The 20,868-nt window shown below is 39.0% G+C and overlaps 1 protein-coding gene across 4 annotated transcripts in view; it reads right to left on the reverse strand.

The window, feature by feature from the left end:
- Positions 1 to 607: 607 nt before the first annotated feature.
- Positions 608 to 20,868, reverse strand: part of LOC148650317 (rho GTPase-activating protein 26-like) — an 84,778-nt gene continuing 64,517 nt past the window's right edge. Inside the window, exons 18-26 of one of the 4 annotated variants that reach the window (XR_015926078.1) lie at positions 20,347 to 20,506; positions 19,369 to 19,513; positions 18,692 to 18,848; positions 15,023 to 15,152; positions 12,603 to 12,650; positions 9,554 to 9,589; positions 7,142 to 7,252; positions 5,720 to 5,811; positions 608 to 4,484 (exon numbers count right to left, since the gene is read on the reverse strand). Coding sequence is in view for 2 of the 4 variants with exons in the window: in XM_088603994.1 (XP_088460120.1) it covers positions 4,396 to 4,484; positions 5,720 to 5,811; positions 7,142 to 7,252; positions 9,554 to 9,589; positions 12,603 to 12,650; positions 18,692 to 18,848; positions 19,369 to 19,513; positions 20,347 to 20,506 (838 nt within the window). In the remaining 2 variants the exon portion in view is untranslated. The remainder of the gene's footprint in view (positions 4,485 to 5,719; positions 5,812 to 7,141; positions 7,253 to 9,553; positions 9,590 to 12,602; positions 12,651 to 15,022; positions 15,153 to 18,691; positions 18,849 to 19,368; positions 19,514 to 20,346; positions 20,507 to 20,868) is intronic. The other 3 variants (XR_015926079.1, XM_088603994.1, XM_088603995.1) reach the window with 3 other exon arrangements.

A 20,868-nucleotide genomic window follows, 5' to 3' on the forward strand; every position in this document is an offset into this window, starting at 1 on the left:
TTAAATGTCCTCATTCCTACACTAAATCCTAAAAACCTACTGTAGATTAGGAACATACTTTTTGAAACTTCAGGGGTTTGTGTGGTACAGGAGAGCGCTGTGCAATGCTAATGCATTTCCATCTAAAACACACAAGACACCTGGGAACACCAAGATTCCTTAAACATGACACAAATGACTTACAATTTTGACTGCAAAGGTTCTGTAAAATTCTTACACCACCAGTGGCATATGATTTAAAAAGGCGTTCAATCCTTTTGCTTTATTTTTTTCAGAGATTAAACAGATATTGACGTTCACAAATTGAGATCAGAAAGTAAAATCAACAGAATGGAATTTGCGATTATCTTAAATGTGCTTTCCTTCTTTTTTTAGAGTAACCCAACATTTAGGAATGTCTCCTTTACAATAAAATAAAAACATCCTTTCTCAAACAGTTATTGAAAACGTTCAATTGTTTCCATTTACGAACATTTGTCTCTTCAGCAAATCTTATTTTGACCCTTATTGAAATAATGAACTTCAGACAGTGGTGATTTGAACTTAATGATCAAAGGAACTGGACCACATCTGGCATGGGTGGATTAAAGATACCAAAACAGTGGGGTAAATCAGGTAAAAATGTTTTATTCTGCTATGCAATAAATGGCAACCAAAAATATATATACCCATTAAATGGTGAAATGTGTAATATTTACAATAGACTAACAAAAATCAATGCCTTTCAAAAATCCCTTTAAAAACAATTAGAAGGAGGAATGATTTACCATAGGAGCAAATTAGATTCTCTCATTTACAAGTTAATTTGATTTACGGTTTGCAGCTAGCATGTGCAGCTAGAACCCTTGTTCTGAACACAATTCAGTGAGGACAAAACAACAAGAAGCAAAAAACACTTTTGACTGATAAAGTGTACCAGATTAAGGTAATAACCCAAACCTTATTTTTAAATGGGAATACATTCTCTCTTTAAACACAAATACTGTATAGACGTACAGTAGGTACTGTGCATTTCCAACAGACCGCTGTAGTCAACATACCAGAAAGTATGAGAAGAATTGCCAGATGTCAGCAAATCCGTTTTCTTAAATTATTTCATTAGCAATTAATAATTTAATAACTGCTGGAACAGAATATCGAGGTTTGTCAAATCTGTCGCATAAACTACCTTATGGTTCTGTAGTTAAATGTTAGTCATGAACAGCAATCAACATGACCAGTGAGATCATCTATTGTTCTGTGGTGCATTCAATAACAAAACCCTAAATAAGAACATCGCCTTTTACACTGACTATAAACGGGTGAACAGGAATTTTCCCTACTGGTTAATGAACATGCCAAGTCTTATTCACTGAATATTGTTCAAGTACATTTTTTTATGTTTCAATAGGGGCAGTGCAAATGAAATGTTTTCAGTTTCCCACTTTGAGGGTAGTATTTCATTTACATTTGTAGTATGAGACACATGGAATTATTCATAAATCTTTAAACACTGTCAGAGTAAAAAAACAAACAGGAGGACATACAAAGCATGATACACTTAAGACACAAAAGAGATAAATCCATACAAATGTATTGGAGACTGACCGGCACAGGTTGATTTGCAACAGTAAGCCTTTTGCTCAAAATGCCACCATTGGAAATAAAAATCTGAACACAGTCTAAAGCCTGTAGATGCTTCTGTAATAATGTTTTAAGAACTACAAAGTATCAACCATAATCCACAATCTTGTGCAGGTTTTCAGTCTGAAAGTAAAAGCATGTACTTATGGTTCAAGGTCACATTCCAGCGAAAAACAGACGGCTCAGGGAAAGCAATGTCATGCAACTCGACCATTTCCAGAACAGCTTTCTACATAACTGTCACTCAGTGAATGGTTGGAAGGGAAGAAGCCTATTAAAGGATGAAGTAATCCCTCCAGACAAGTACCTACTACCATTTTCTTATTGGCGCTCTTAAGAAAATTAGTGCCAAATCAACAGCCATTACTCTGGTAGCCATGTAGGTCATACAATTAGATTTAGTTCTGCTTCAAGTAAAAAAAGTATGGCTACTGCCACTGGATCTCTTGGCAAATGTACAGTAAGATTTGTCATCCTATATACATGTCCTTCATCTGGGAGTACTTAAGGCTTCCACCCTTCACTGAACCTGAATTCCCCCCCCAGTGGCAGTGTAATTGTGCATCATCGAACGTTACCGTAATTAGCATTACTCCTTTGCATTAATGCTGCATATGCAGGTTTTGCAATACAAGTCACTCTGTTAAGAGAAACATTAAAAGAAAACGAAAAGGAGTAGAAAGTGTATGAGATGATAATGACTTCAGGGGGTTTGTGTTTTCAAAGAACCAGTCAGATTTCGGCAAGGTTGTATTGTTGCCACATCACAAAACAGTTCGATTTCAGATGGTAAACATCCTCCAGTTGTGGGAGAACAGCCTTAACCTGCCCACCTCCTGATAAGTGTATTCCTGTAATTATGTACTTTAACGAAAGAAAAGAAGCTCACCACCTTGTAACAAGAAAGGAATGCTGCAGTTCAGAAATCTAATAAGTACTTTAATTTTCCTTGTTAAAATGTTGGAACTCCACCTGTATGAGATCATAGGCACTAACATGACTGAAGTATTCTGAGTGAGAGTGAGGTGGAGATATGATGGCCTCTGTAATATATACTGTATACTGTACACATTTCAATACATCAAAAAACTCTATACTTTACACAAACGTTTATAGGTTCTTTAAAATGGAGATATCATATATTCACTCTGACAATAAGTTAGTGTATTTTCCATACAGTGTGTAGGGAATTTCAGGAGAGATGTAAACACAGACCACAAACCAGAAGTGTAAAATGACAACACACATGGTTTCTGTCAAAAACACTGCCAACCAAATTTAAGGATCTTCACAGGAATTGATGATGTGTTATTCTTTTCCCATGGTGCCATGTGTACAAGAAACAGAATTAGCTGAAACATGCTTTCTTTAAAAAACATCTGGTTTGGCTGCCTTTCACATTTGGTTTGACAGGCTCTGACAAGATCTTTTAACCTAGACCAACATTACTAAACAAATATCTGGGTCCTTTAAATTTTCTTTAATGTCCCTTTTCTACTGGCCTTTAATGCTGGTGAAAGCTATAAATCTGAGTTTCTCCATCTCATTGAGAAACAATGTTAAGGCAAGATCAACATTAAAGTTTTTGAAGATTAAAAAGGAGCCACTGATAAGCTAAAACATTAAATTAGTATACTACAAATCTGAAATATATATTTTTTGCTTTAAAAAAGTATTCCTTACCAAATATTGCTTATTTACAATGTTAATTTCATAAACAACCCAAAATAAAAGAAAATAAAGCATTGTCAGGATCCCACCCTGCAGAATATTAATAAAAAAAACTATAAATAAAAAGAGACTGACACCACATGATCTCAAGACCACACTCTTACTATTACACCTTTTTTTTTTACAAACCCAAGGCTTACATGACTTGCAAATAAGAGAAAAATGTCAAATTTCCCTCAAAGGAAAATAAGAACATAAAACTAGCAAAATGCAACAGTTTGACCAAGATTTGTCAAGAGTTTCTCCTTCTGTCAGGGATGACAGCTCTAGTAGATTCTTCAGTGATGCAGTACTGAGCCACATGAACAAACCAATCCAAGCAAGCAAAACAGAAAAAGGCTTCAAGATCCAATGAACTGCAAGCTAGCAGTAATGTGAAAAGCCTTCAAAAGTCCACTTCAAGATCCAACATTATACTCTTCCAGTTAACAGCTCAGCTCAGCTCCACAGCTTTTAACATCTTGCATGAACACATTGGGGCTACCCAATAGTTGCATAGGTGTGAGTCTATGTCTGCCCGTCCAGTTTCAGACGGCTTTTCAGCCAACCCTGAAAATCATGACATCAAAGGGTAAATCTTTTTTTAAAATCTTAGTTCAGGATAAAAAAAATCACTCTGTTGTGCTGCTCTAATCCTAGACTTGACCATGTGAAATATGAAAGAAGCCATACTCCCACATCTGATAAATAAGGCCATTGACATATGACAAAGGAGAACTCCTGTGAAGTTCCTCTTCAGCTGATCGGGAGACAATGGAAATACAGGCACTCCACCCACTAAAGAAGAATCTGAGACTTCTACAGCATCACCTCCTCAAAGGCAGTGCACATTTCTGGATGTGTGCTTGCTCTTTCACACACAGCCTCCCTTCCTCGGCTAGACAGGCAGATATAGCTGCAGACTGGTCCCATTGTGCTTCTTCTATGGGCCAGACCTCCTACAGCAGCATCAGGAGAGGCCAGACCTCTGCTGTTGTGTTCCCTCCTCGACACTGCAGTAAGCACAATTGAGACAGCAGCAGTGTCAGCTCAATGCTAAGGCTATACAAACTCCACATAGTTCTCCGGTATTAATCCAGTCTTCCCCTCAAGAGTGCCTTCCAACCAGCCTGGCTCACGTGAAGGATGAACTGTGGGGAAAAAAGCATCCTGAGAACAGAGAAAGCTTTCAGATGCAGCCCAGCACAGAAGTCAGATCAAACACTTTTCAGCATGCTGGACAGCAGGTTCGTGGTCAGGCCTGTTCTCAATTAGGATAAAAAGGAAACCAACGTCTGGAAAAACGTTTGTTGCTCTCTCACACAAGGCATCTGTTTCTTGAAGAGGTTTGCTTTGATAAATGCGCCTTTTCTCTTCGGTGTCCCTGTGTGGCAACATGCTAACACTGAATCCACTGCTGTGGATGTCAAGCGCAGTGTGCAGTCCATTTAGGACCCGGGTTTAGGATTCTGCCTCCTGTTTTCAGCAAATATAACTGTATACTGTACATGCAGTCAACTACACTGGCACAGTCCAGAGCTCCTTTAGTTTCAGCATGCTGCTTCTGTACCACTTTAATAATGTCTATCCCATAATAATGAGCAGAGGTAATATAGGGAATCATGGCAATTGGCCCAGTGAAGAAGAATATCCATCAATTTTCTAGCCTCTTTATCCAACACATCATGGGGGAGCCAGAGCCTATCCCAGCAAGCAACAGGCACAAACTGGGATACACCCTGGACAGGCACACATACAGAAACAAGCACACACCCACACTGGGGCCAATTTTCACAGAAGCCAATCAATCTCCCAGTATGTTTTTGGACTGTGGGAGGAAACTAGAGCACCCAGAGGAATCTCACACGAACACAGGGAGAACATGCAAACTCCACGCAGACAGGACCCCCGGAATTGACCCCAGTGCTGTTAACAATTATATACTGTGCCAATATATAATTCTTATGAACATTTACTTTGTTAAGGCCTGGAAGCATCTGAACAAAGAGGGGATAATCAATTTGTGGTACAGTAGCTTGTTCCATACTCCCACAACCCTCTGGGTAATCAGGTGCCTCCTATTTTTTCTTTTAACTACACTTCCACACAGTTTTCATTTGTATCCTCCGTTTCGTGTCTCACTTCACATTTTTAAAAAAGTCCTCTGGGTTGACTCATTTGGTCAATGCCAAATGACAATATATTGTCAAAAAAATAATGGTGACCTGTAAAGAGAATTCAAAATCTAATGCTGAAATATTAATGGAGAAAGTGAATGCAAATGTAAATGCAGGAACTGAAATATATGGCACTGAATATTTGTTCATGCAGAAGAAGCCCTTTGACCACTGCTCTTGGCCTTGACACATCTGCCAAGGAAACTCACCATTTTCAAATATGGTGCCCGCCGTGAAAGACAGCTCCGAGTCATGTTCTGCTTTACAGGCATACAGAGCCCGAGCCTTCCGAACTGTTGGGCTGCAAAACCAAAACAGAGACGAAGCTATCTAACACATTTCACATTTTTTGTAATCTCTATATAGAACAAAAAATGCCTGGAAAATAATTCACCAGTAGCTGGAATGTACCAAATGAAACAGCTGGTAACCACACACACAAATTCAATTTTAACAGTATACTGCAGAAATGCCTTCTGGCTCTGTTGTCCTTGGATGTATTGACCGGACTATTAAGCTCCAAAAATACATTTCTTTGTCTAAAGGGAGAACAAGCGAGAAAAGGCTAATCTGAAATACCCAATCTGCACAGCCAGTTTTACTTGAAGTGGCAGAGTGTATTTCAATGTTCTGAAAACATTTGAAGTAACCACTGAGTTTAAATACAGTACAGAACATCACGAGTGTCTATGATCAACCACATAAACAACAAGGTGAATCACTAAGAAATTATACCCTGGAGTGTAAAAATAAAAACTACCAACACTAAAGAGAGAACATAACTTAAAATAAAAGTGCCAATGTGCAATTACAAAATTCTTCATTTCCCACTCAAATTTTATGTCAAAAACAGACACTGGCAGAAAAGAGTCTCTTCTGTAATAAGCAGGTGGCCATTTACATTCCCAAACGCTGTCTTCACAAAAACGATAAAGCTAGGTTCTCTTGATGCTCTACTATTATGTTATCTTGAGGTAAATATTCAAGTTTTTGGAACAAAATGCGAAAAAGTACAATGCAACACTCAGGTACTGTATGTTCAATATGGAAAATAAATACACTCCACCCTAAAACCCAATTTATGAATTTTTATTATAAAAAGTGTGACTTTTCAAAACTGTTCTGTGTATAGTTCTGTACTAAGAGATTTTTACTACAATAAAAGTGCATCTTTTGTCGCAGAATGGAAGATGCAAACCTCATAAACTCGCCTCCCACTACAGTCCCTCAGTGCATCTATGTTCTTTACTTTTTATCTTGTCTAATCATCTTAACCACACTAATAGGTAATGGTAATTAACAATCGCCAACAAGCAATAGCATTCCTACTTTGATGATGCAGTGCTCTGTTAGGGTAAAAACAAGTAACTGCGTGATTTTTAACATCTCTGCAACATAGGACAAGTCTTTACAAATGTAAAGTAAAGGGAATTTTAATCTCCTAAAGATCTAGAGTAAAGATTTAAAAATTGAGGGACGGGTGCAATAGACAAAGAAGTTTTTGATCCGCGATGTGTGTTAAGTACTCTGAATCAGGGTCTCCCTGGATGAGACTGAAGAGCTGGCCACCACATGTGATGGCAGTTATTGTGAAGAGCCCTGCAGCTAGGTACCACGACAGAGGGACTCACCTGACCGGAGAGGAGTCGCTGGAAGTAGAAGACGGCAGCAGCGGACTGGAAGGTGCAGAGAACATCGGCCAGGAGGGGGAGCGTGGCGAGGTGGAGCTGGGAGAGACCGGGCTGAGAGAGACAGATAAAGCACTGAGTGACCGACCACCTCACAGCACTTTGGTGCTGTACACCTGCGTAGAGTGTAATGCAGGTGCTTGTTCATTCTTAGCTTGGCATGTTTCAACTCCGGCAATTGAACAACAGCAAGCAGCAACTTTTTTCAGACTTTTAGGAGCAAACCTCTTTTACTAAGGTAGTTTGTGAAGGTGCTGAGAAGTAATAATAGTTACCGCTTGTGTGGTGTGCAGCATTACAGTCAAGATAACAAAAGCTGAGGTTTCTTAAAGCTAGGAAGCTGGGAATTGTCCCCGAACAGCATCTGTTACTGCTGTGCTAAAACATACTCAATGACTGAATTTTAGCATCTATTTCCAATTGCTGTTAGAAGCTTCAGAGCAGTATTTTGCCATCAAACACAATGCCCTTGAAATCCTTTCCAGCCACCTACTGTACAAAATTCACATCTTTTATGCTCCCTCCAATCCTCCTCAAAGCACCAAAGTGGTTTTTAATCTTGTCAATCTCTATCCTGCATTAGAAAACCTTAGTGGTTCCCTGACAAATACTACTGAACTACAAAAAAAATAGTTAATTTTGTTATAAAGCATTATAACAGCATTTATTTTGTTCTAAAAGCAGTATAACAAAAAATACAGTTTTTTTTCCATTTGTTCGAGTATGCAATGCTTATTTTATAATCAGATCTCTTATCTCTAAAATTATAGAAGTTTGTATTATGTCGGATAAGGACACTTCCCATACTGCTATTCAGGAGGTTTTGTTCTTCCCTTAGAATCGTATTTGCTATTAGCCCTTTCTAATTAACCCCAACACTACCCAGAGAAGGAAGTCCAAAGGTTACTTCTCACTGCCTTTAATTGTCATATACAACCCACGGCATTTTAGCAATTCAAGCAGTAAAAAGAAATTAAAAAAATGTTTATGGGTCAAAGCGCAGAAAAACCAGACAGACTAATTTAAATGCTCTTTAGGTTATATAGATTTTAAGCTTGAGGATCAAAGTAGATTAAATGGATGTTATCTTATTTTTGTCCCTCATGAAAAATACCATCCAAAATTAGACTAAAAGGGGTCTTTGTACACAGTGTCTTCTGATTACACTGAAATGCGTGACACAGGGGTTAAAAATTAAAACCATAGCAATACCTAGAAGAAATTGCATTTCGGGCATCTACTTTTTATCATCTTTACTTAATCAAAATGTACAGGTCTAGTGTGAAGGTTTTTGGAGACAATTGGTTAAGGAGGCTTTTGTATCCAATAATCAGATTTGAATTAAGGTGGATGTATGACACACTACATTGAAATATAAATTCAAAAGAAATGTCTCTATGGATTTAGATCTGTTGAAACAGCAACCTATTTTATGCTCAGTTCATTGCTGCAGTATTACAGTATCTGGGAGACACAATGCTAAAGAATTGAAAAGCACACGTAGGATGTAAGAAACTTCATTAGAGTAGGAATAACCATTTCATTCAAGGCCCACCCCACGAGACCTCTTGGCAGCTCATGCACAACAAAACTGCTTCACACGTCATATCCTGATACCTTGTTGCCCAGAGTTGCGTTTGGCCAGGAAGTTGGACCAGCCCAGATGGACTCAAGAGAGACAGCACAGCACTATGTCAGTAAACTGCAGTATAAAGGGAGCTGAACTAAGAGACATGAAGGTAGAATGAAGGTGTAACTTCCAATCCTCTTGAGCAAGCTGAGGAGCTCCACTGTTCAGGACTTGTCACAAGGTAGCTAAAACATCCTCCTCAGGTTTTGTGAAAGCAATTCTTTAACCTAGAAAATCAGTCAGAACCTTATTTCGTCTCCCGGATCCTTGCTGACACTGGCAGCTGTTTGTTCAGAAGCTTTGTGCACCCATCATTAGCAAGAAGAGAATGTGCACACTTCTCCAACAAGATTATAAATTAAATTCACTTCCCAGCATGCGCTGCAACTGACCAAATTATAACATTAAGGCATTTTTGTACATTTTTAACAGCCGCATGAATGAAGTGGTATTTTGCACATCAATCATTAAGGATGGCTAACAATTTATTTTAAAGCACCCTTCAAGAAGAACAAACCAAATCAAATGGAACATTAACATAAATGATGTTCTAGTTCAGGTGGGTAGCTGCGTCAGCATGCGTAGGCTGCAAAGGAACAAGTAATAGGTTTATTCCATGCTGAAAAAAAGAAGAGAGAAAACACAACGTTTCGGCCGTGGAGCCTTCTTCAGGTGTGAGACAGATGTACTGTTCGTTAATGAGCAGTGAGCAAAACCAGTCATACCTTAGTGGGACACTTGATCTGTTCTTTGGGTTCAACCTAAAAGGAAGAGGAAAACCACATTTACACTGAATAATAGAAGTAAAACTAAGTTTTCCACTCAGTTCTAACCATATGGTGCATTTTACTCTGTGGTCTTCAACGTACAGTATAACATCAGCTACCAAATTAATCGTTTTAAAGAGGCAGCTACCTCCCCATCACTGATGTGAGAAATTTCGTATCTCGACATATTTAGTTCTCACCTCTATGTAATTGTTTTTATACACATATTTCAAGTCTGAAAAATTAGAGCACTACCACTTTAAGACTACACTGGCCTTGTTATGATATTGTTTCGTTTTTTGAGTATTTACAAACCATCCATGTGCTGCGGGAGATCAAACCCAAGAAAATGAGCTGCTTTGTTAATATGATGGCAAATGACACATGTCCCAACTGCAGTGCTTTTTTTTTTGCAGAGTCTCGGTTGTGCACTGCCAGATGTAAAAATAGCACTGTACTTATCAAAAATGGCCCCTGTCTTTCAATGTAGGTCATTCACTAGCGTTCACAATGACCTTAGCATTAGTCATCAGCAGTAGGCATTCCACCTTATAAAATATAGAGCCTATAGTGACAAAAAGATCTCTATGCCACATCAGACACCAGTGGATTGACATTTAGAATAGTTATTTTTGTACATGGCAGTACATGGGAGTCCAATTTAACAAATTAGAAGTCATGCCAAAATTTAAATTAGAAAACACACATTTTCCCATGTCGCCAAAATGTTGAAAAACGAAATTAAAATTAAAGCTCCGCAACATACTATGTAATCTAATGCAATTTTAAATCCTACCTTTCTTTTAATGCCCTTAGCAGTAAAGTACGTTATGAACTTGAGAAAAAAAATGGCTAAGTCTTTGCACAAAGGCATAACTTTTTTTTGCATATGCACCCTGTTCATTTCAACAAAATTTAAACTCATGTCTGATTAAGAAGCATTCATTATTGGCGATTAGAGCATTATCCAAAGCAAAATATCACAATATTCCCCCAGATTACCAATTCAATGAATTGTATTAAAGACTTAAAGCAGCAGTGTCCCATTTCCTCTGATTAAACTAAACAATGCAAAGAACTGAGAAAGCATCCCATTCTCCTCTGTTATCCGAGAACAAATTAATGAATCATTTCTGTGAATACAAGTGACTGATGGTCAACTTCAAGATTTGTTCTAGCAGAAACATTTAAGAACTTGATACCCTTTGTCAAGCCCTGTAATAATAGTCCTTGCAGAAAGCAAAAAATGCACGAAAGTTGTTTTTCAATGTTTGAACAATTTAAAATATACAGAGCATCAAATAAATCTTCTCACAACTGCAAAATAATATATGTTTTGGAACACACATGACATAAAATTCACTCTGCAGATCACGGATCAAAAGTTGTCATCAACAGTGCATCTACTGGTAAAGTCACAAGCCAGTAGCGTGTGTGGGCACCACTGGAACACAAGCTGTACATCTGCTTGCACGCTGTCTTATGAGCTTCTGTCCCTTTACTCTTGTAAAGCCTGGATAAGCAGGTCCAGGTTCACTGGCCCCATATGTCATCCTAGGACATCCCACAAATGTTCAGTGGAACAAGCAGGGCATTCACAAGCATTCTGCACATGTTACACTATCAGTTCACAAGGAAGGGAAGCAAGTGGTGTCTCAGAGCTTGATCAATGTCATGCCTTTAATCACTACAAGTGAAGTTCTGTAACAACTAGACATTCCTGCCCAGGTCATCACACTTGAACCTCACCAGTGATCAGTCTATTGTACACAGCAATGATCACAGTATATGGTCAAGCCCATCTGTACAACACCTGCTGACATCCATCTGTCTCACCTACATAAAGCCTTGATTCATTGTGTTGCTACAACATACCAATAGCATGAAGGCAATGCTCTCTTAATTAATGGGACGTACTGTTTTTCTTTCTTGACTTTTCCTAGGCAGAACATGTAATGGGTTAAATCACCTCATCACTATCTTAATAATGAGGTAATTTAAAGCTTATGCAACTGTCAAACTCAATCTAAAGTATCACAGTCAGTCGAGAATGATCACATACTGAAAATTAAAAACATTTAATCAATATCCAAAACTTGTAACATTTATTTTCTATATATATCAATGCACAGAGTGGCAAGTTTATTTTTTGTTGCTCAGTATACTTTTGGATTTCTCAGTCAAATGTTAAGGCTCTATAAAAAGGATCTAGATCTAAATCTCTTTTGACTGTTATGCACAGCATTTTGGATTTATTTTTCTATCTATTAATGAACAAGGCCACAGTAAAATAACAGTATTGCTTGACAATAAATTTACCATGCATTTTTCCCCAGTTGTTTTATAAAAAAATTCTTCTCAGTGCAATCCACCAGGATCATAAATTCCACACCACTGAGCCATATAAACTGTTCCTGACTTGTTTAGCAATGAAACAGGCAGCTCTGAAAGACTGCAATTATTAATCAGAGATAAATGAATGAAACAAAATTGTATCCATACACATCACAATCAGATCACTGGGGATATAGTTTTTTTTTTAAATGTTCAATGAATAATACCAATGTAATGAAAATGTTAGAATGGCTTAGAAATTTTAATAAGGAAATTCCACTGCCTTCACATCACAGTATCAATTAATATTCCCCAGCCCTCTCTCAAATTATTAATACCTTTGCACTGCTTTTGGTTGTGCTAATAATCTCAGAAAAGAGACACTGCGTCTTTAACTTCGTCTGCCACATGAATGAGACAAGGCTGAAATGAATCACAGCTTCCCACACAGAAAATGCACGTTACACTTCCATGTGAAGGCATCTGCCCACACCATGCCTATAGCTCTCCAGGATGCGCCACAGTCACGAGCCCAAAGTGCCTAAGCAGACCCCCAGACAGCAGCAGTGGCCCTGGAGCCAAGACAGAGCTGTGTGACCTCCACCATTTTGTGCAGAAATAGAAAGCCACATGGCTCTTCCACCCCAAAAAAACCTGAAATTTTACTTGTCACCTCTTGCGAAAGGCACCCGAAAGCGTGGCATATTTCGGCCACAGCACCCTGGGAAGGAAACAAACCAAGAGAGAATTGGTCATGAAAAAACTTGCAGATCAACCTCTCTGCATTTCACCGTGCCACTGCGGGCTTGACTTAGGCCAAAGAAAAACCACCATCCTTTAACGCCTGAATTTTCCAGTTTCTCTTGAAGTCAGTAGTTTGGTGGCCCCCGGACTTCACTGAAGCTTGTTCTCCCTGTTAGGTATGTACTGTACGTGACTTACACACTGTTAATTGCATTTCATTTATTTTTTTGCCAACTTCAACTTGATACTTAACACACAACTCTAATCAAAACAAGTGTAATTCCAAGTGATAAGAGTGATGCTTCATTTTCTTTGTGACTGAATCATGGGAAATAATAAGAAAGCTGTCTTGAGAAAAATCGAATGTAAATTACTGTACATGTGAGCCATTTCATATGTATGAGTCACACTTATCCAACATTGGACACAGCCAACAAAAAATAATCTAAATAAACTAAGAGATCAAAAGTAGTGGCATGTTCTGTGTACAGCACTAGTGCATGTTGGAAGTGTGGGACTGAAGAACAGCTGTTAGGAAGCGAACCACGATGTGTGAAAGAGTAGAAATGTCATTACAGATCACTGAATAAATATTCTCTTGATTTACATAAAACTGTGATGATGTCAATACAGAAAGGTCACTAGTCCTAATCTCTGAATCATTACAGTGAAGTTGTAAGCCTGAGGAGATTCAGAATTGATGGCGGTCACACTTGTTACCAATCAACTACTGTATATTTTATTTATTGAGTGTCATTTCATGACTTGCACTGTACAAGATTACATATCTAATAACACACATCAAGCTAATCATTTATGTAAAGTCTCTACATAAATGTAACCTGAAAGACAAGGTTCATATGGACACAGGCTTAGACGCATAGACAGAAAAGCCTTGGTAACCCATAGTTTTCAACCTTTGTCATGAAATAAGCAGCAGACTCACTGTCAAGTTAAAAGTAAGGTAAGTAAAAATCAGTTGTCAGTATAGAAATCATATTGGATGCCATATTTCAGTACCTTACCCAAGGACAACAAATAGATGGTAAACTAATAGGATTCATTGAGACCCACGAGGCACATAATGTGTTGTTCATGTACTGTACCTATGAGACTAGGCTGAAATGAATCACAGCATCCTGGAGAGACTCACTCTCTGTTTCTTATTATCTGTCCACTGGTGTCCCATAGGTTTCTGTCCTGGGTCCCATTCATGATGTTTCCTACTGTATATTCTATCCTCACCCCCTTTCCCATGACCCTGTGGATACTATCTCAGAACAATACTAAAGTGTTTTGCTACTTAGCACCAACTCCAATAGCCCAACTGCTCAAGAGTAGCCCTATTAATATGAGAAATCCCTTTCCTGTGGGCTCTACACCCAGCTCCTTTTTGTTATTATTTTTTATGTGAATAATGGGGCAGCATGGTGACACAGTGGTTACCATTGCTGCCTTGCAGTGCTGGGGGACCTGGGCTCAATTCCTGGGGTACTATCTGCATGGAGTTTGTACGTTCACCACATGTTCACATGGCTTTTCTCCAGTTGTGCTGGTTTCCTCACATAACCCAAAGACATATTGGTAAGTTAACTGGCTTCTGGGAAAACAGGCCCTGGTGGGAGTGTGTCTGAGTGTGTGTCAATGTGTGTCCTCCAATGGACTGATGTCGCATCCAGGGAGTATCTTGCCTTGTGCTTGCTGTTTCCTGGGAAAGGCTGTGGCTGCCCCGCAACCCTGAACTGGATGAAGTGGTTAGAAAGTGGATGGTTGGATATAGTACTCAAACTTTCTTTTCTTTCCAGCCATCAACATTTATACCTCCTCCAATGCCTCTGCCTGTCTCACTGCCATTTCCTACTGAATTAACTCCCATCATCTTAAACTCAATCTTCAAAATGTAACATTTTTTCACCTTCCTATTCTTCCCCCTTTATGGACCTCTCTTTATGACTTTTCTTGACTGCCACCACTTTATCACCCTCCTTCACTGCCAAGAACCTCTCTTCCTCCAATCACTTATCTTCCCTGGCATTTTCCTACTTTTTGTGCAAAATCGGCAAAATCCAGCCCTCGATTACCAGCTATTCTACACAAACCCTCGTCCAGGCCCTCATACTCTCCCTCGTAGACACCGTGTTTCAAGAGGAAAAGAACACAAAAACCTTAATTGCCTCATGAAAGAAACAAACTTCAGATTCAACAAACTAATGAATCCCCCCCATCCTCTTCACTTTCATTTCTGTGAGATTTTAATTTTCTATAAATTATCTAATTTCTTGGCAACTTTTTTTTTTTTTTACAGCCCTCAGCCACCAACCTTCAAAACAAGTGATCTTCACAACAAACCTTCTGGAAGCAGAACAGCCACAGAACCTTCCAGGTACAGCACTTTTCAAACAGTTCCCTTTTTTTGGACACAAAGATGTAAAAAAATTCTTCTGTCTGATGAAACTGGAGGATGGTATTTACTCTGACACTGTGAAAGGAAATATTTGTGAAGGAATGGGGATTGGATTGAAAGAGGTGATGAATAAATGCACTTCCCAGACAAAGCCTTTAAATACCCACAATTGAGTGATTCAGTACAATAAACCAAAAACCTGCATATTAGTATATGTCACGACTTTTATTAAAAACTAATTTTGGAGTAGAAAGGAAAAAACAACATAAAATGTCTACCACTGGAGTTAAGAAACCCAAGGACAAATTACTTTTTCCAAAGACCTTACCCTGAAATCCGTATATAGATTGTTTGTTATTAAAGCCCACAGATGTTTCTCCATTCTCAGTACAGTTACAGCAGCTGGAAAATCTTCAGCAGGTTTGGCTACATCCACAAGTCAGTTTAGAGCTGGACAAACACCAGCTACAGATCATTAGAAGGTAAGAGCAAACAACACTTCATTCACACAAGGTGTCAAGTACAGTAACAGTGACCCCAGAATCATGCAGTGCTGCTGTTCACGCCTATAAATAGGACGTCTGCAGCTTCTTCTGTGACTGAGGGTGTCCACGCAGAAGCAACTGGGGACGTCTGGTTTTTAATGACAGCCACAGGATGTGCCAAGATCAATATTATTAATATCCCATTATTAATAATAGAACATATTAGAATGATCAGTGTCAAAGGCTTTCAGAGGTATTATTTTCATCTGCATTTAACTCCTGCATTTGGCAGATATGATTTGTCAGTTGCAGAGAAATGTGACATGGTTCTTCTTTTCTTGAAACAAAAGGCAATACTTTTGAGATATTTACTTGGCGCTAGCTAGTTTCGGCTGAAGACTTTTAATTGGAATTCATAATCTCTGTCGTCCTTCGCAAGCAGATACTTTGCTCAGCTTCTCTGAAACCTGAGCTTCCCACTGCCACCTTTCTCTGCACCTATAATTAAATCACACTCAGGCTTAGCAGTCCCCATCAATCTCTCACACTGTCATTAAATTATACCTAGCCTTACCTTTTTGTGCTTTTCGGCACTGCGCCCTAAGAGCGTTATTTAAATGTGCAACCTTGTTTTGCAGCCAAATTAAATCTTACCTTATTATACCTGTTTCACCACTACTGGGTCCCAGACAGAAAATGCTAGGTGGTGCCAGTTCTTCACTGAAACCCAATGAATCTGCTGTCTCAAACTAATTCCCTGATACTAAAATATAATTTTAAATGCTTGGTACTCAGGGTGGCACACAAATACGGCTCTTGTTCATTCTGTCCAATATAATTGCAGAATTTTAAAATACTGGAAATCATTGCGTGATAAAGCAGATTCACAGATTCATCCAATAACAGAATAGCATTTGATTTCTAGCAGCATCCTATCCTTTTCTGCATAACACATTTGTAAAATTGAAAGTAAACTTTCAAAGGCTAAGAGTATGAATCCAGTTCAGAGTAGATATACAGTAGAAATGACATGTTAGCAAAAAAAATGTATACAAAAAGGTGTATAAGGCAAGATTACAACAAGTACATAGTTGTATATGCTATTTTGTGTCTAATGTTTTTTAAAAAAAAACTGCATCTTTAAAAATTAATATTTTATCCCATCAAGATTACATTGTTTTTCCTATTCTGTGGTTTTTGCTCATGTCCTCTAATTTCCTTTATCTTTCTTGCTTCTCTATCTCTGCAGAAAGGAGAGAGACCACAGATGTAGTGCTTGATCATTAATAGTCAGAGACATTCTCATTATGCATCTCTTGGGCGGGATTGCTTTGTAAGTGCAGACTTCATTCTTTCCTACCCCCCAATTTCTAGTGATGAGCCTTGTGTATAGCCTGAAAAGCCACAATCTTTTTCATTTTATCACTGTCTGGGATGTGCAAGCTCCAAGAATGAGGAATTTAAAAAAAAGACACCAAAATTGAAAACGAGAGGCTTTTATTTTTCTCTAAACGTCTGGAAACGTGTCTCGATTTGTCCTTACAGTGACTCATCTCTCTTCTATGTGTAGCGGTGGGAAAGGAAATATTTTAATAGAAGATTCCAAGACAACAGAGGAATGCTGACTCACTTGGGGCTTTTATTGCCGGTTTGTATTTATCCCGGGGAATAAATCAAGCCATTTTTTACAGTTGTCCTTTAAAACGTCAACAACAAAATAGAATATAAAAGACGCCTAAAATGAGAAAAGAAAACTTTAAAGCACCAGATCATGACCCAGCACTGTAGGGGTCAGAATGACTCCTACTGGTGGTAAATGATCTGCAACGTTGTTCTGGCAAAAAATTGAAAAAGTAATTGTATTGAATTTATTTGCATTAAAAGGGTCCTGTGAAAGAATCCCATATTTATGCCTCATGCGTCACATTGTGAACAGCATGGTGGCGCAGTGGTTATCATGGTTAGTGCTGGGACCTCAATTCCAGACCTGGGGCACTCTCTGCGTGGAGTTCTCCTCATGTTTTTGTGGGTTACCTCTCACAGTCCAAAGACATAATGGTAGGGTAACTGGCTTCTAGCAAAACTGGCCCCAGTGTGAGTATGTGTTTATGTCTGTTTGTGCTCTGCAATAGACTGGCATCCCATCCAGATTGTAGCCTGCCTTGTAGCTGTTGCTTGCCGGGATAGGCTCCAACTCCCTCTGAATTGGATGAAGTGGTTAGAAAATGAATGTATGGGTCCATCTACAAATGCATCCAAACACCCTTTGAAATCTCAAAGCTACACTCTACATCTACCTTCCCACACAAAAACACATCTAAATTATTAATTGTGGGTGTTTCAAAGATAGCTTAACATGACTGAAAAAGCCTCAGGTGTACATTAATGAGTCTTACTTTTATCAAAGGCGTGTAGTAAATTGAGTCAAAAAATTAAGCAACATATTGTACATCCACTACAGAAAAAATGTCACTTCTACTCATTTCTTTATGCATCAAGAATGATCCATAAAGAGGCCACTGTTTTGCATTGTAAATTACAGTACCCTTTAGATGAGTCATTTTTGAGAATATCTAGGTTTACCTTTTTTTCTAGCATCTTAAAAAAAGATTGAAGAACACAGATGCTGATTTGAAGAAGATCCACTTAAGCTATGAGTTACAGAATGTGCTATTTACTCTTATTAACTCCGGTGCCGGTATCAGATGCTGATGAGAGCCTTTCTGTAGATACAACTGAAGTCATAACACACACACTCGGTTGCTCTGAGCCTCCTTGGGTCACTCTTCTCAATTTCATCTCATACGGTCCCTAATGGAATGGAACTAATTGCATTTCAAGCAAGTACAATGTCAGGGTTTTCACAATCCATTACTTTGCTATTTCATGACACAGCTATGTTTTAATCAAGGACACATAAATAGCCCTTCGCAAGTACTGTAATTGGCGAGCAACACAGAATAAATTTCTTAACATGTTCATGAGGTAACCTTTTGAGACCTCAGACTGGACTTAAGGAAGTTATTTAAAAAGCAAAGAAGTCATAAAAGGCCAGCATTACCTCATTTTTTTTCCTGTAGGGAAGAAGAGTTCTCTCTTAAATAAAGAAACCAGAAATAGTGTACTCACAGAGAGTTGGGTCTGTTTTGTCTCCCCATGACTGTATCCAAGTCAGGGTCGCTACAGTTGAGACTGTTGAGCTTGGCCTTTTGAGTGCAGTTGGAGTTATTGGATGAGTTGGTCACAATAGACTCTGCGCTGGAGTTTAACACGCTGTCTCTTTTCTCTACAACCAGCATAAAAAACAAAAATAAACAAAGCAGGATTCTATGAGGTCGGTTGTGGTTGTGAATTTCATGCAATACAGACTGTTCCATGTAAGTGTAATAATGACATCAGAACATCAATTATCCAAACACTCGATTATACAATGCATGGTTTCAAACTCTTTTTGTGTTTGTGACGATGAGGGCCACAATCACAAAACATTCATAACAAACAAAACGGATGCACACAAACCATGCATTCACCTGAATCCAGAAGCCCATGTTGTGACATTGATTATCACTGGCGTGTGGTGTGTGGATGAATAAGCAAGGACATAATTCGCTTCAGACACCTCAAACACTGACTGCTCACCATGTATTTTGGGCTTGTTGTGATTTTCAATCCTCAAAATGTCATCCATACATGCCCTTAACTGACTAAAACGCAGACTGCTGTCTGGGGGTTGTTTTGATTAGCAGACCTCTCTGAAACTAGCAGATGACAGAGAGAGTGTCTCGGGAGCTAACCCCAGGACTGACCTTTCTCAGTGGGTGGTGGGGTGTGGAAAAGCGTCAGGGGTCTCTCACTGCAGGAGGGCGGTTTGCATTCGGCACTGCGTCGCCGTGGCAGCGGATGTTGCGAATTCACCTGCGCCGTACTGGGGTTGGGTGCAGTGCTGAAAATCTGAGAAAAGAAAAGAATAAGCTCTCTCCTTCCAAGGTATAAGATCTTTTTCTATGTTGTCTCACTTTGTTACACATAACAGCAGAGCGGAGAAAAAAGGTAAAACTGTGATGCGTTCAGCAAAGTGGACCCATAACTAAGCACCATGTTACATATGAGGTGCTTAGTCACCAAGTCACCAAGCAGAAATACTGCCAACCAGCTATCTACTTTCTAACCACTTATCCAATTCAGGCCTGAGGGGGAGCCAGAGCGTTTCCCTGAAAGCAATGGGCGCAACACAGGAAACACCCTGAAAAGGACTTCCAGTTCATCATAGGGCACATACAGACACAAACATACACACACTCACACCGGGGCCAATTTTCCCAGAAGCCAATTAACCTGTCAGCATATTTTTGGACTGTGAGACGAAACTAGAGCACCCAGAGAAATCTCTTGCCAACAGGGAAGAGCATACAAACTCCATGCAGATAGTACCCCAGGAATTGAACCCAGGGCCCCAGCGCTGTAAGGGAGCAATGCTAACCACTGCACCACTGTGCTGCCCAAAATAATGTGTCAATGCACTTAAAAACAACAGGCTTGCAGACTCAATGTTGTTGAAAGAATGTAACAAATGAACTAGAAGTAAAAACTATTGATGAAAACAAGTGAAAAATGATTCCTTTTTTTAAAAAAATTCACTTTAAATTCAAAAGGAAGTGAAATTCAATAATAAATGGTAGAAGAATTACTACAGCGTATGCCTTTCATCTGCAGGTCTGTCACGTGCATGTCTCCAAACAAACACGACAGGCCCCCGATCCTCCAGTTTAGCCTGGTCCCTTCACCTTCTCGTGGTTCTCGATGAGGATCTCGATTACGATGTTCTGGAACTTGATGTCCATGATGGCCGCGACAGTCTCCTCCTGGGGTCTGAGCAGTGTGGGCCCGAACACCACTCCAAGATTGGCCACTGTCATCAGGTTCTGCTGATGGTGGTCTGCCACACTGGACATGGGAAAAGGAAACGTCCCATGTTAACCGTATGGGGAAACCAAATATTTATTTTTCTACTAATTTTAAAGAATCTGTTTTCTGGATCAGAATATTGCCCCATCTTTGCCCATTGACACCACAAAACAGCATTTAATTTTGAGGAAGGGAATGCTATATGAAGATTTGAGAGAAAATATATTTGGCATTATATTACATAAAGTAAAACCAAATACATAACTACATAAAAAAACACTGCATGGATTTCTATGTGGGTGTTATATCAGACAAAAAAATATCCATAAATCCATTAAGAGCACATTTGTAAACTACTACACTATATATGTTTTACACTGTTAGGATGATGGATTTTAATG

The sequence above is a fragment of the Lepisosteus platostomus genome, chromosome 13 (genome assembly GCF_059453375.1).
Source record: "Lepisosteus platostomus isolate fLepPlt1 chromosome 13, fLepPlt1.hap1, whole genome shotgun sequence".
NCBI lineage: Eukaryota > Metazoa > Chordata > Actinopteri > Semionotiformes > Lepisosteidae > Lepisosteus > Lepisosteus platostomus.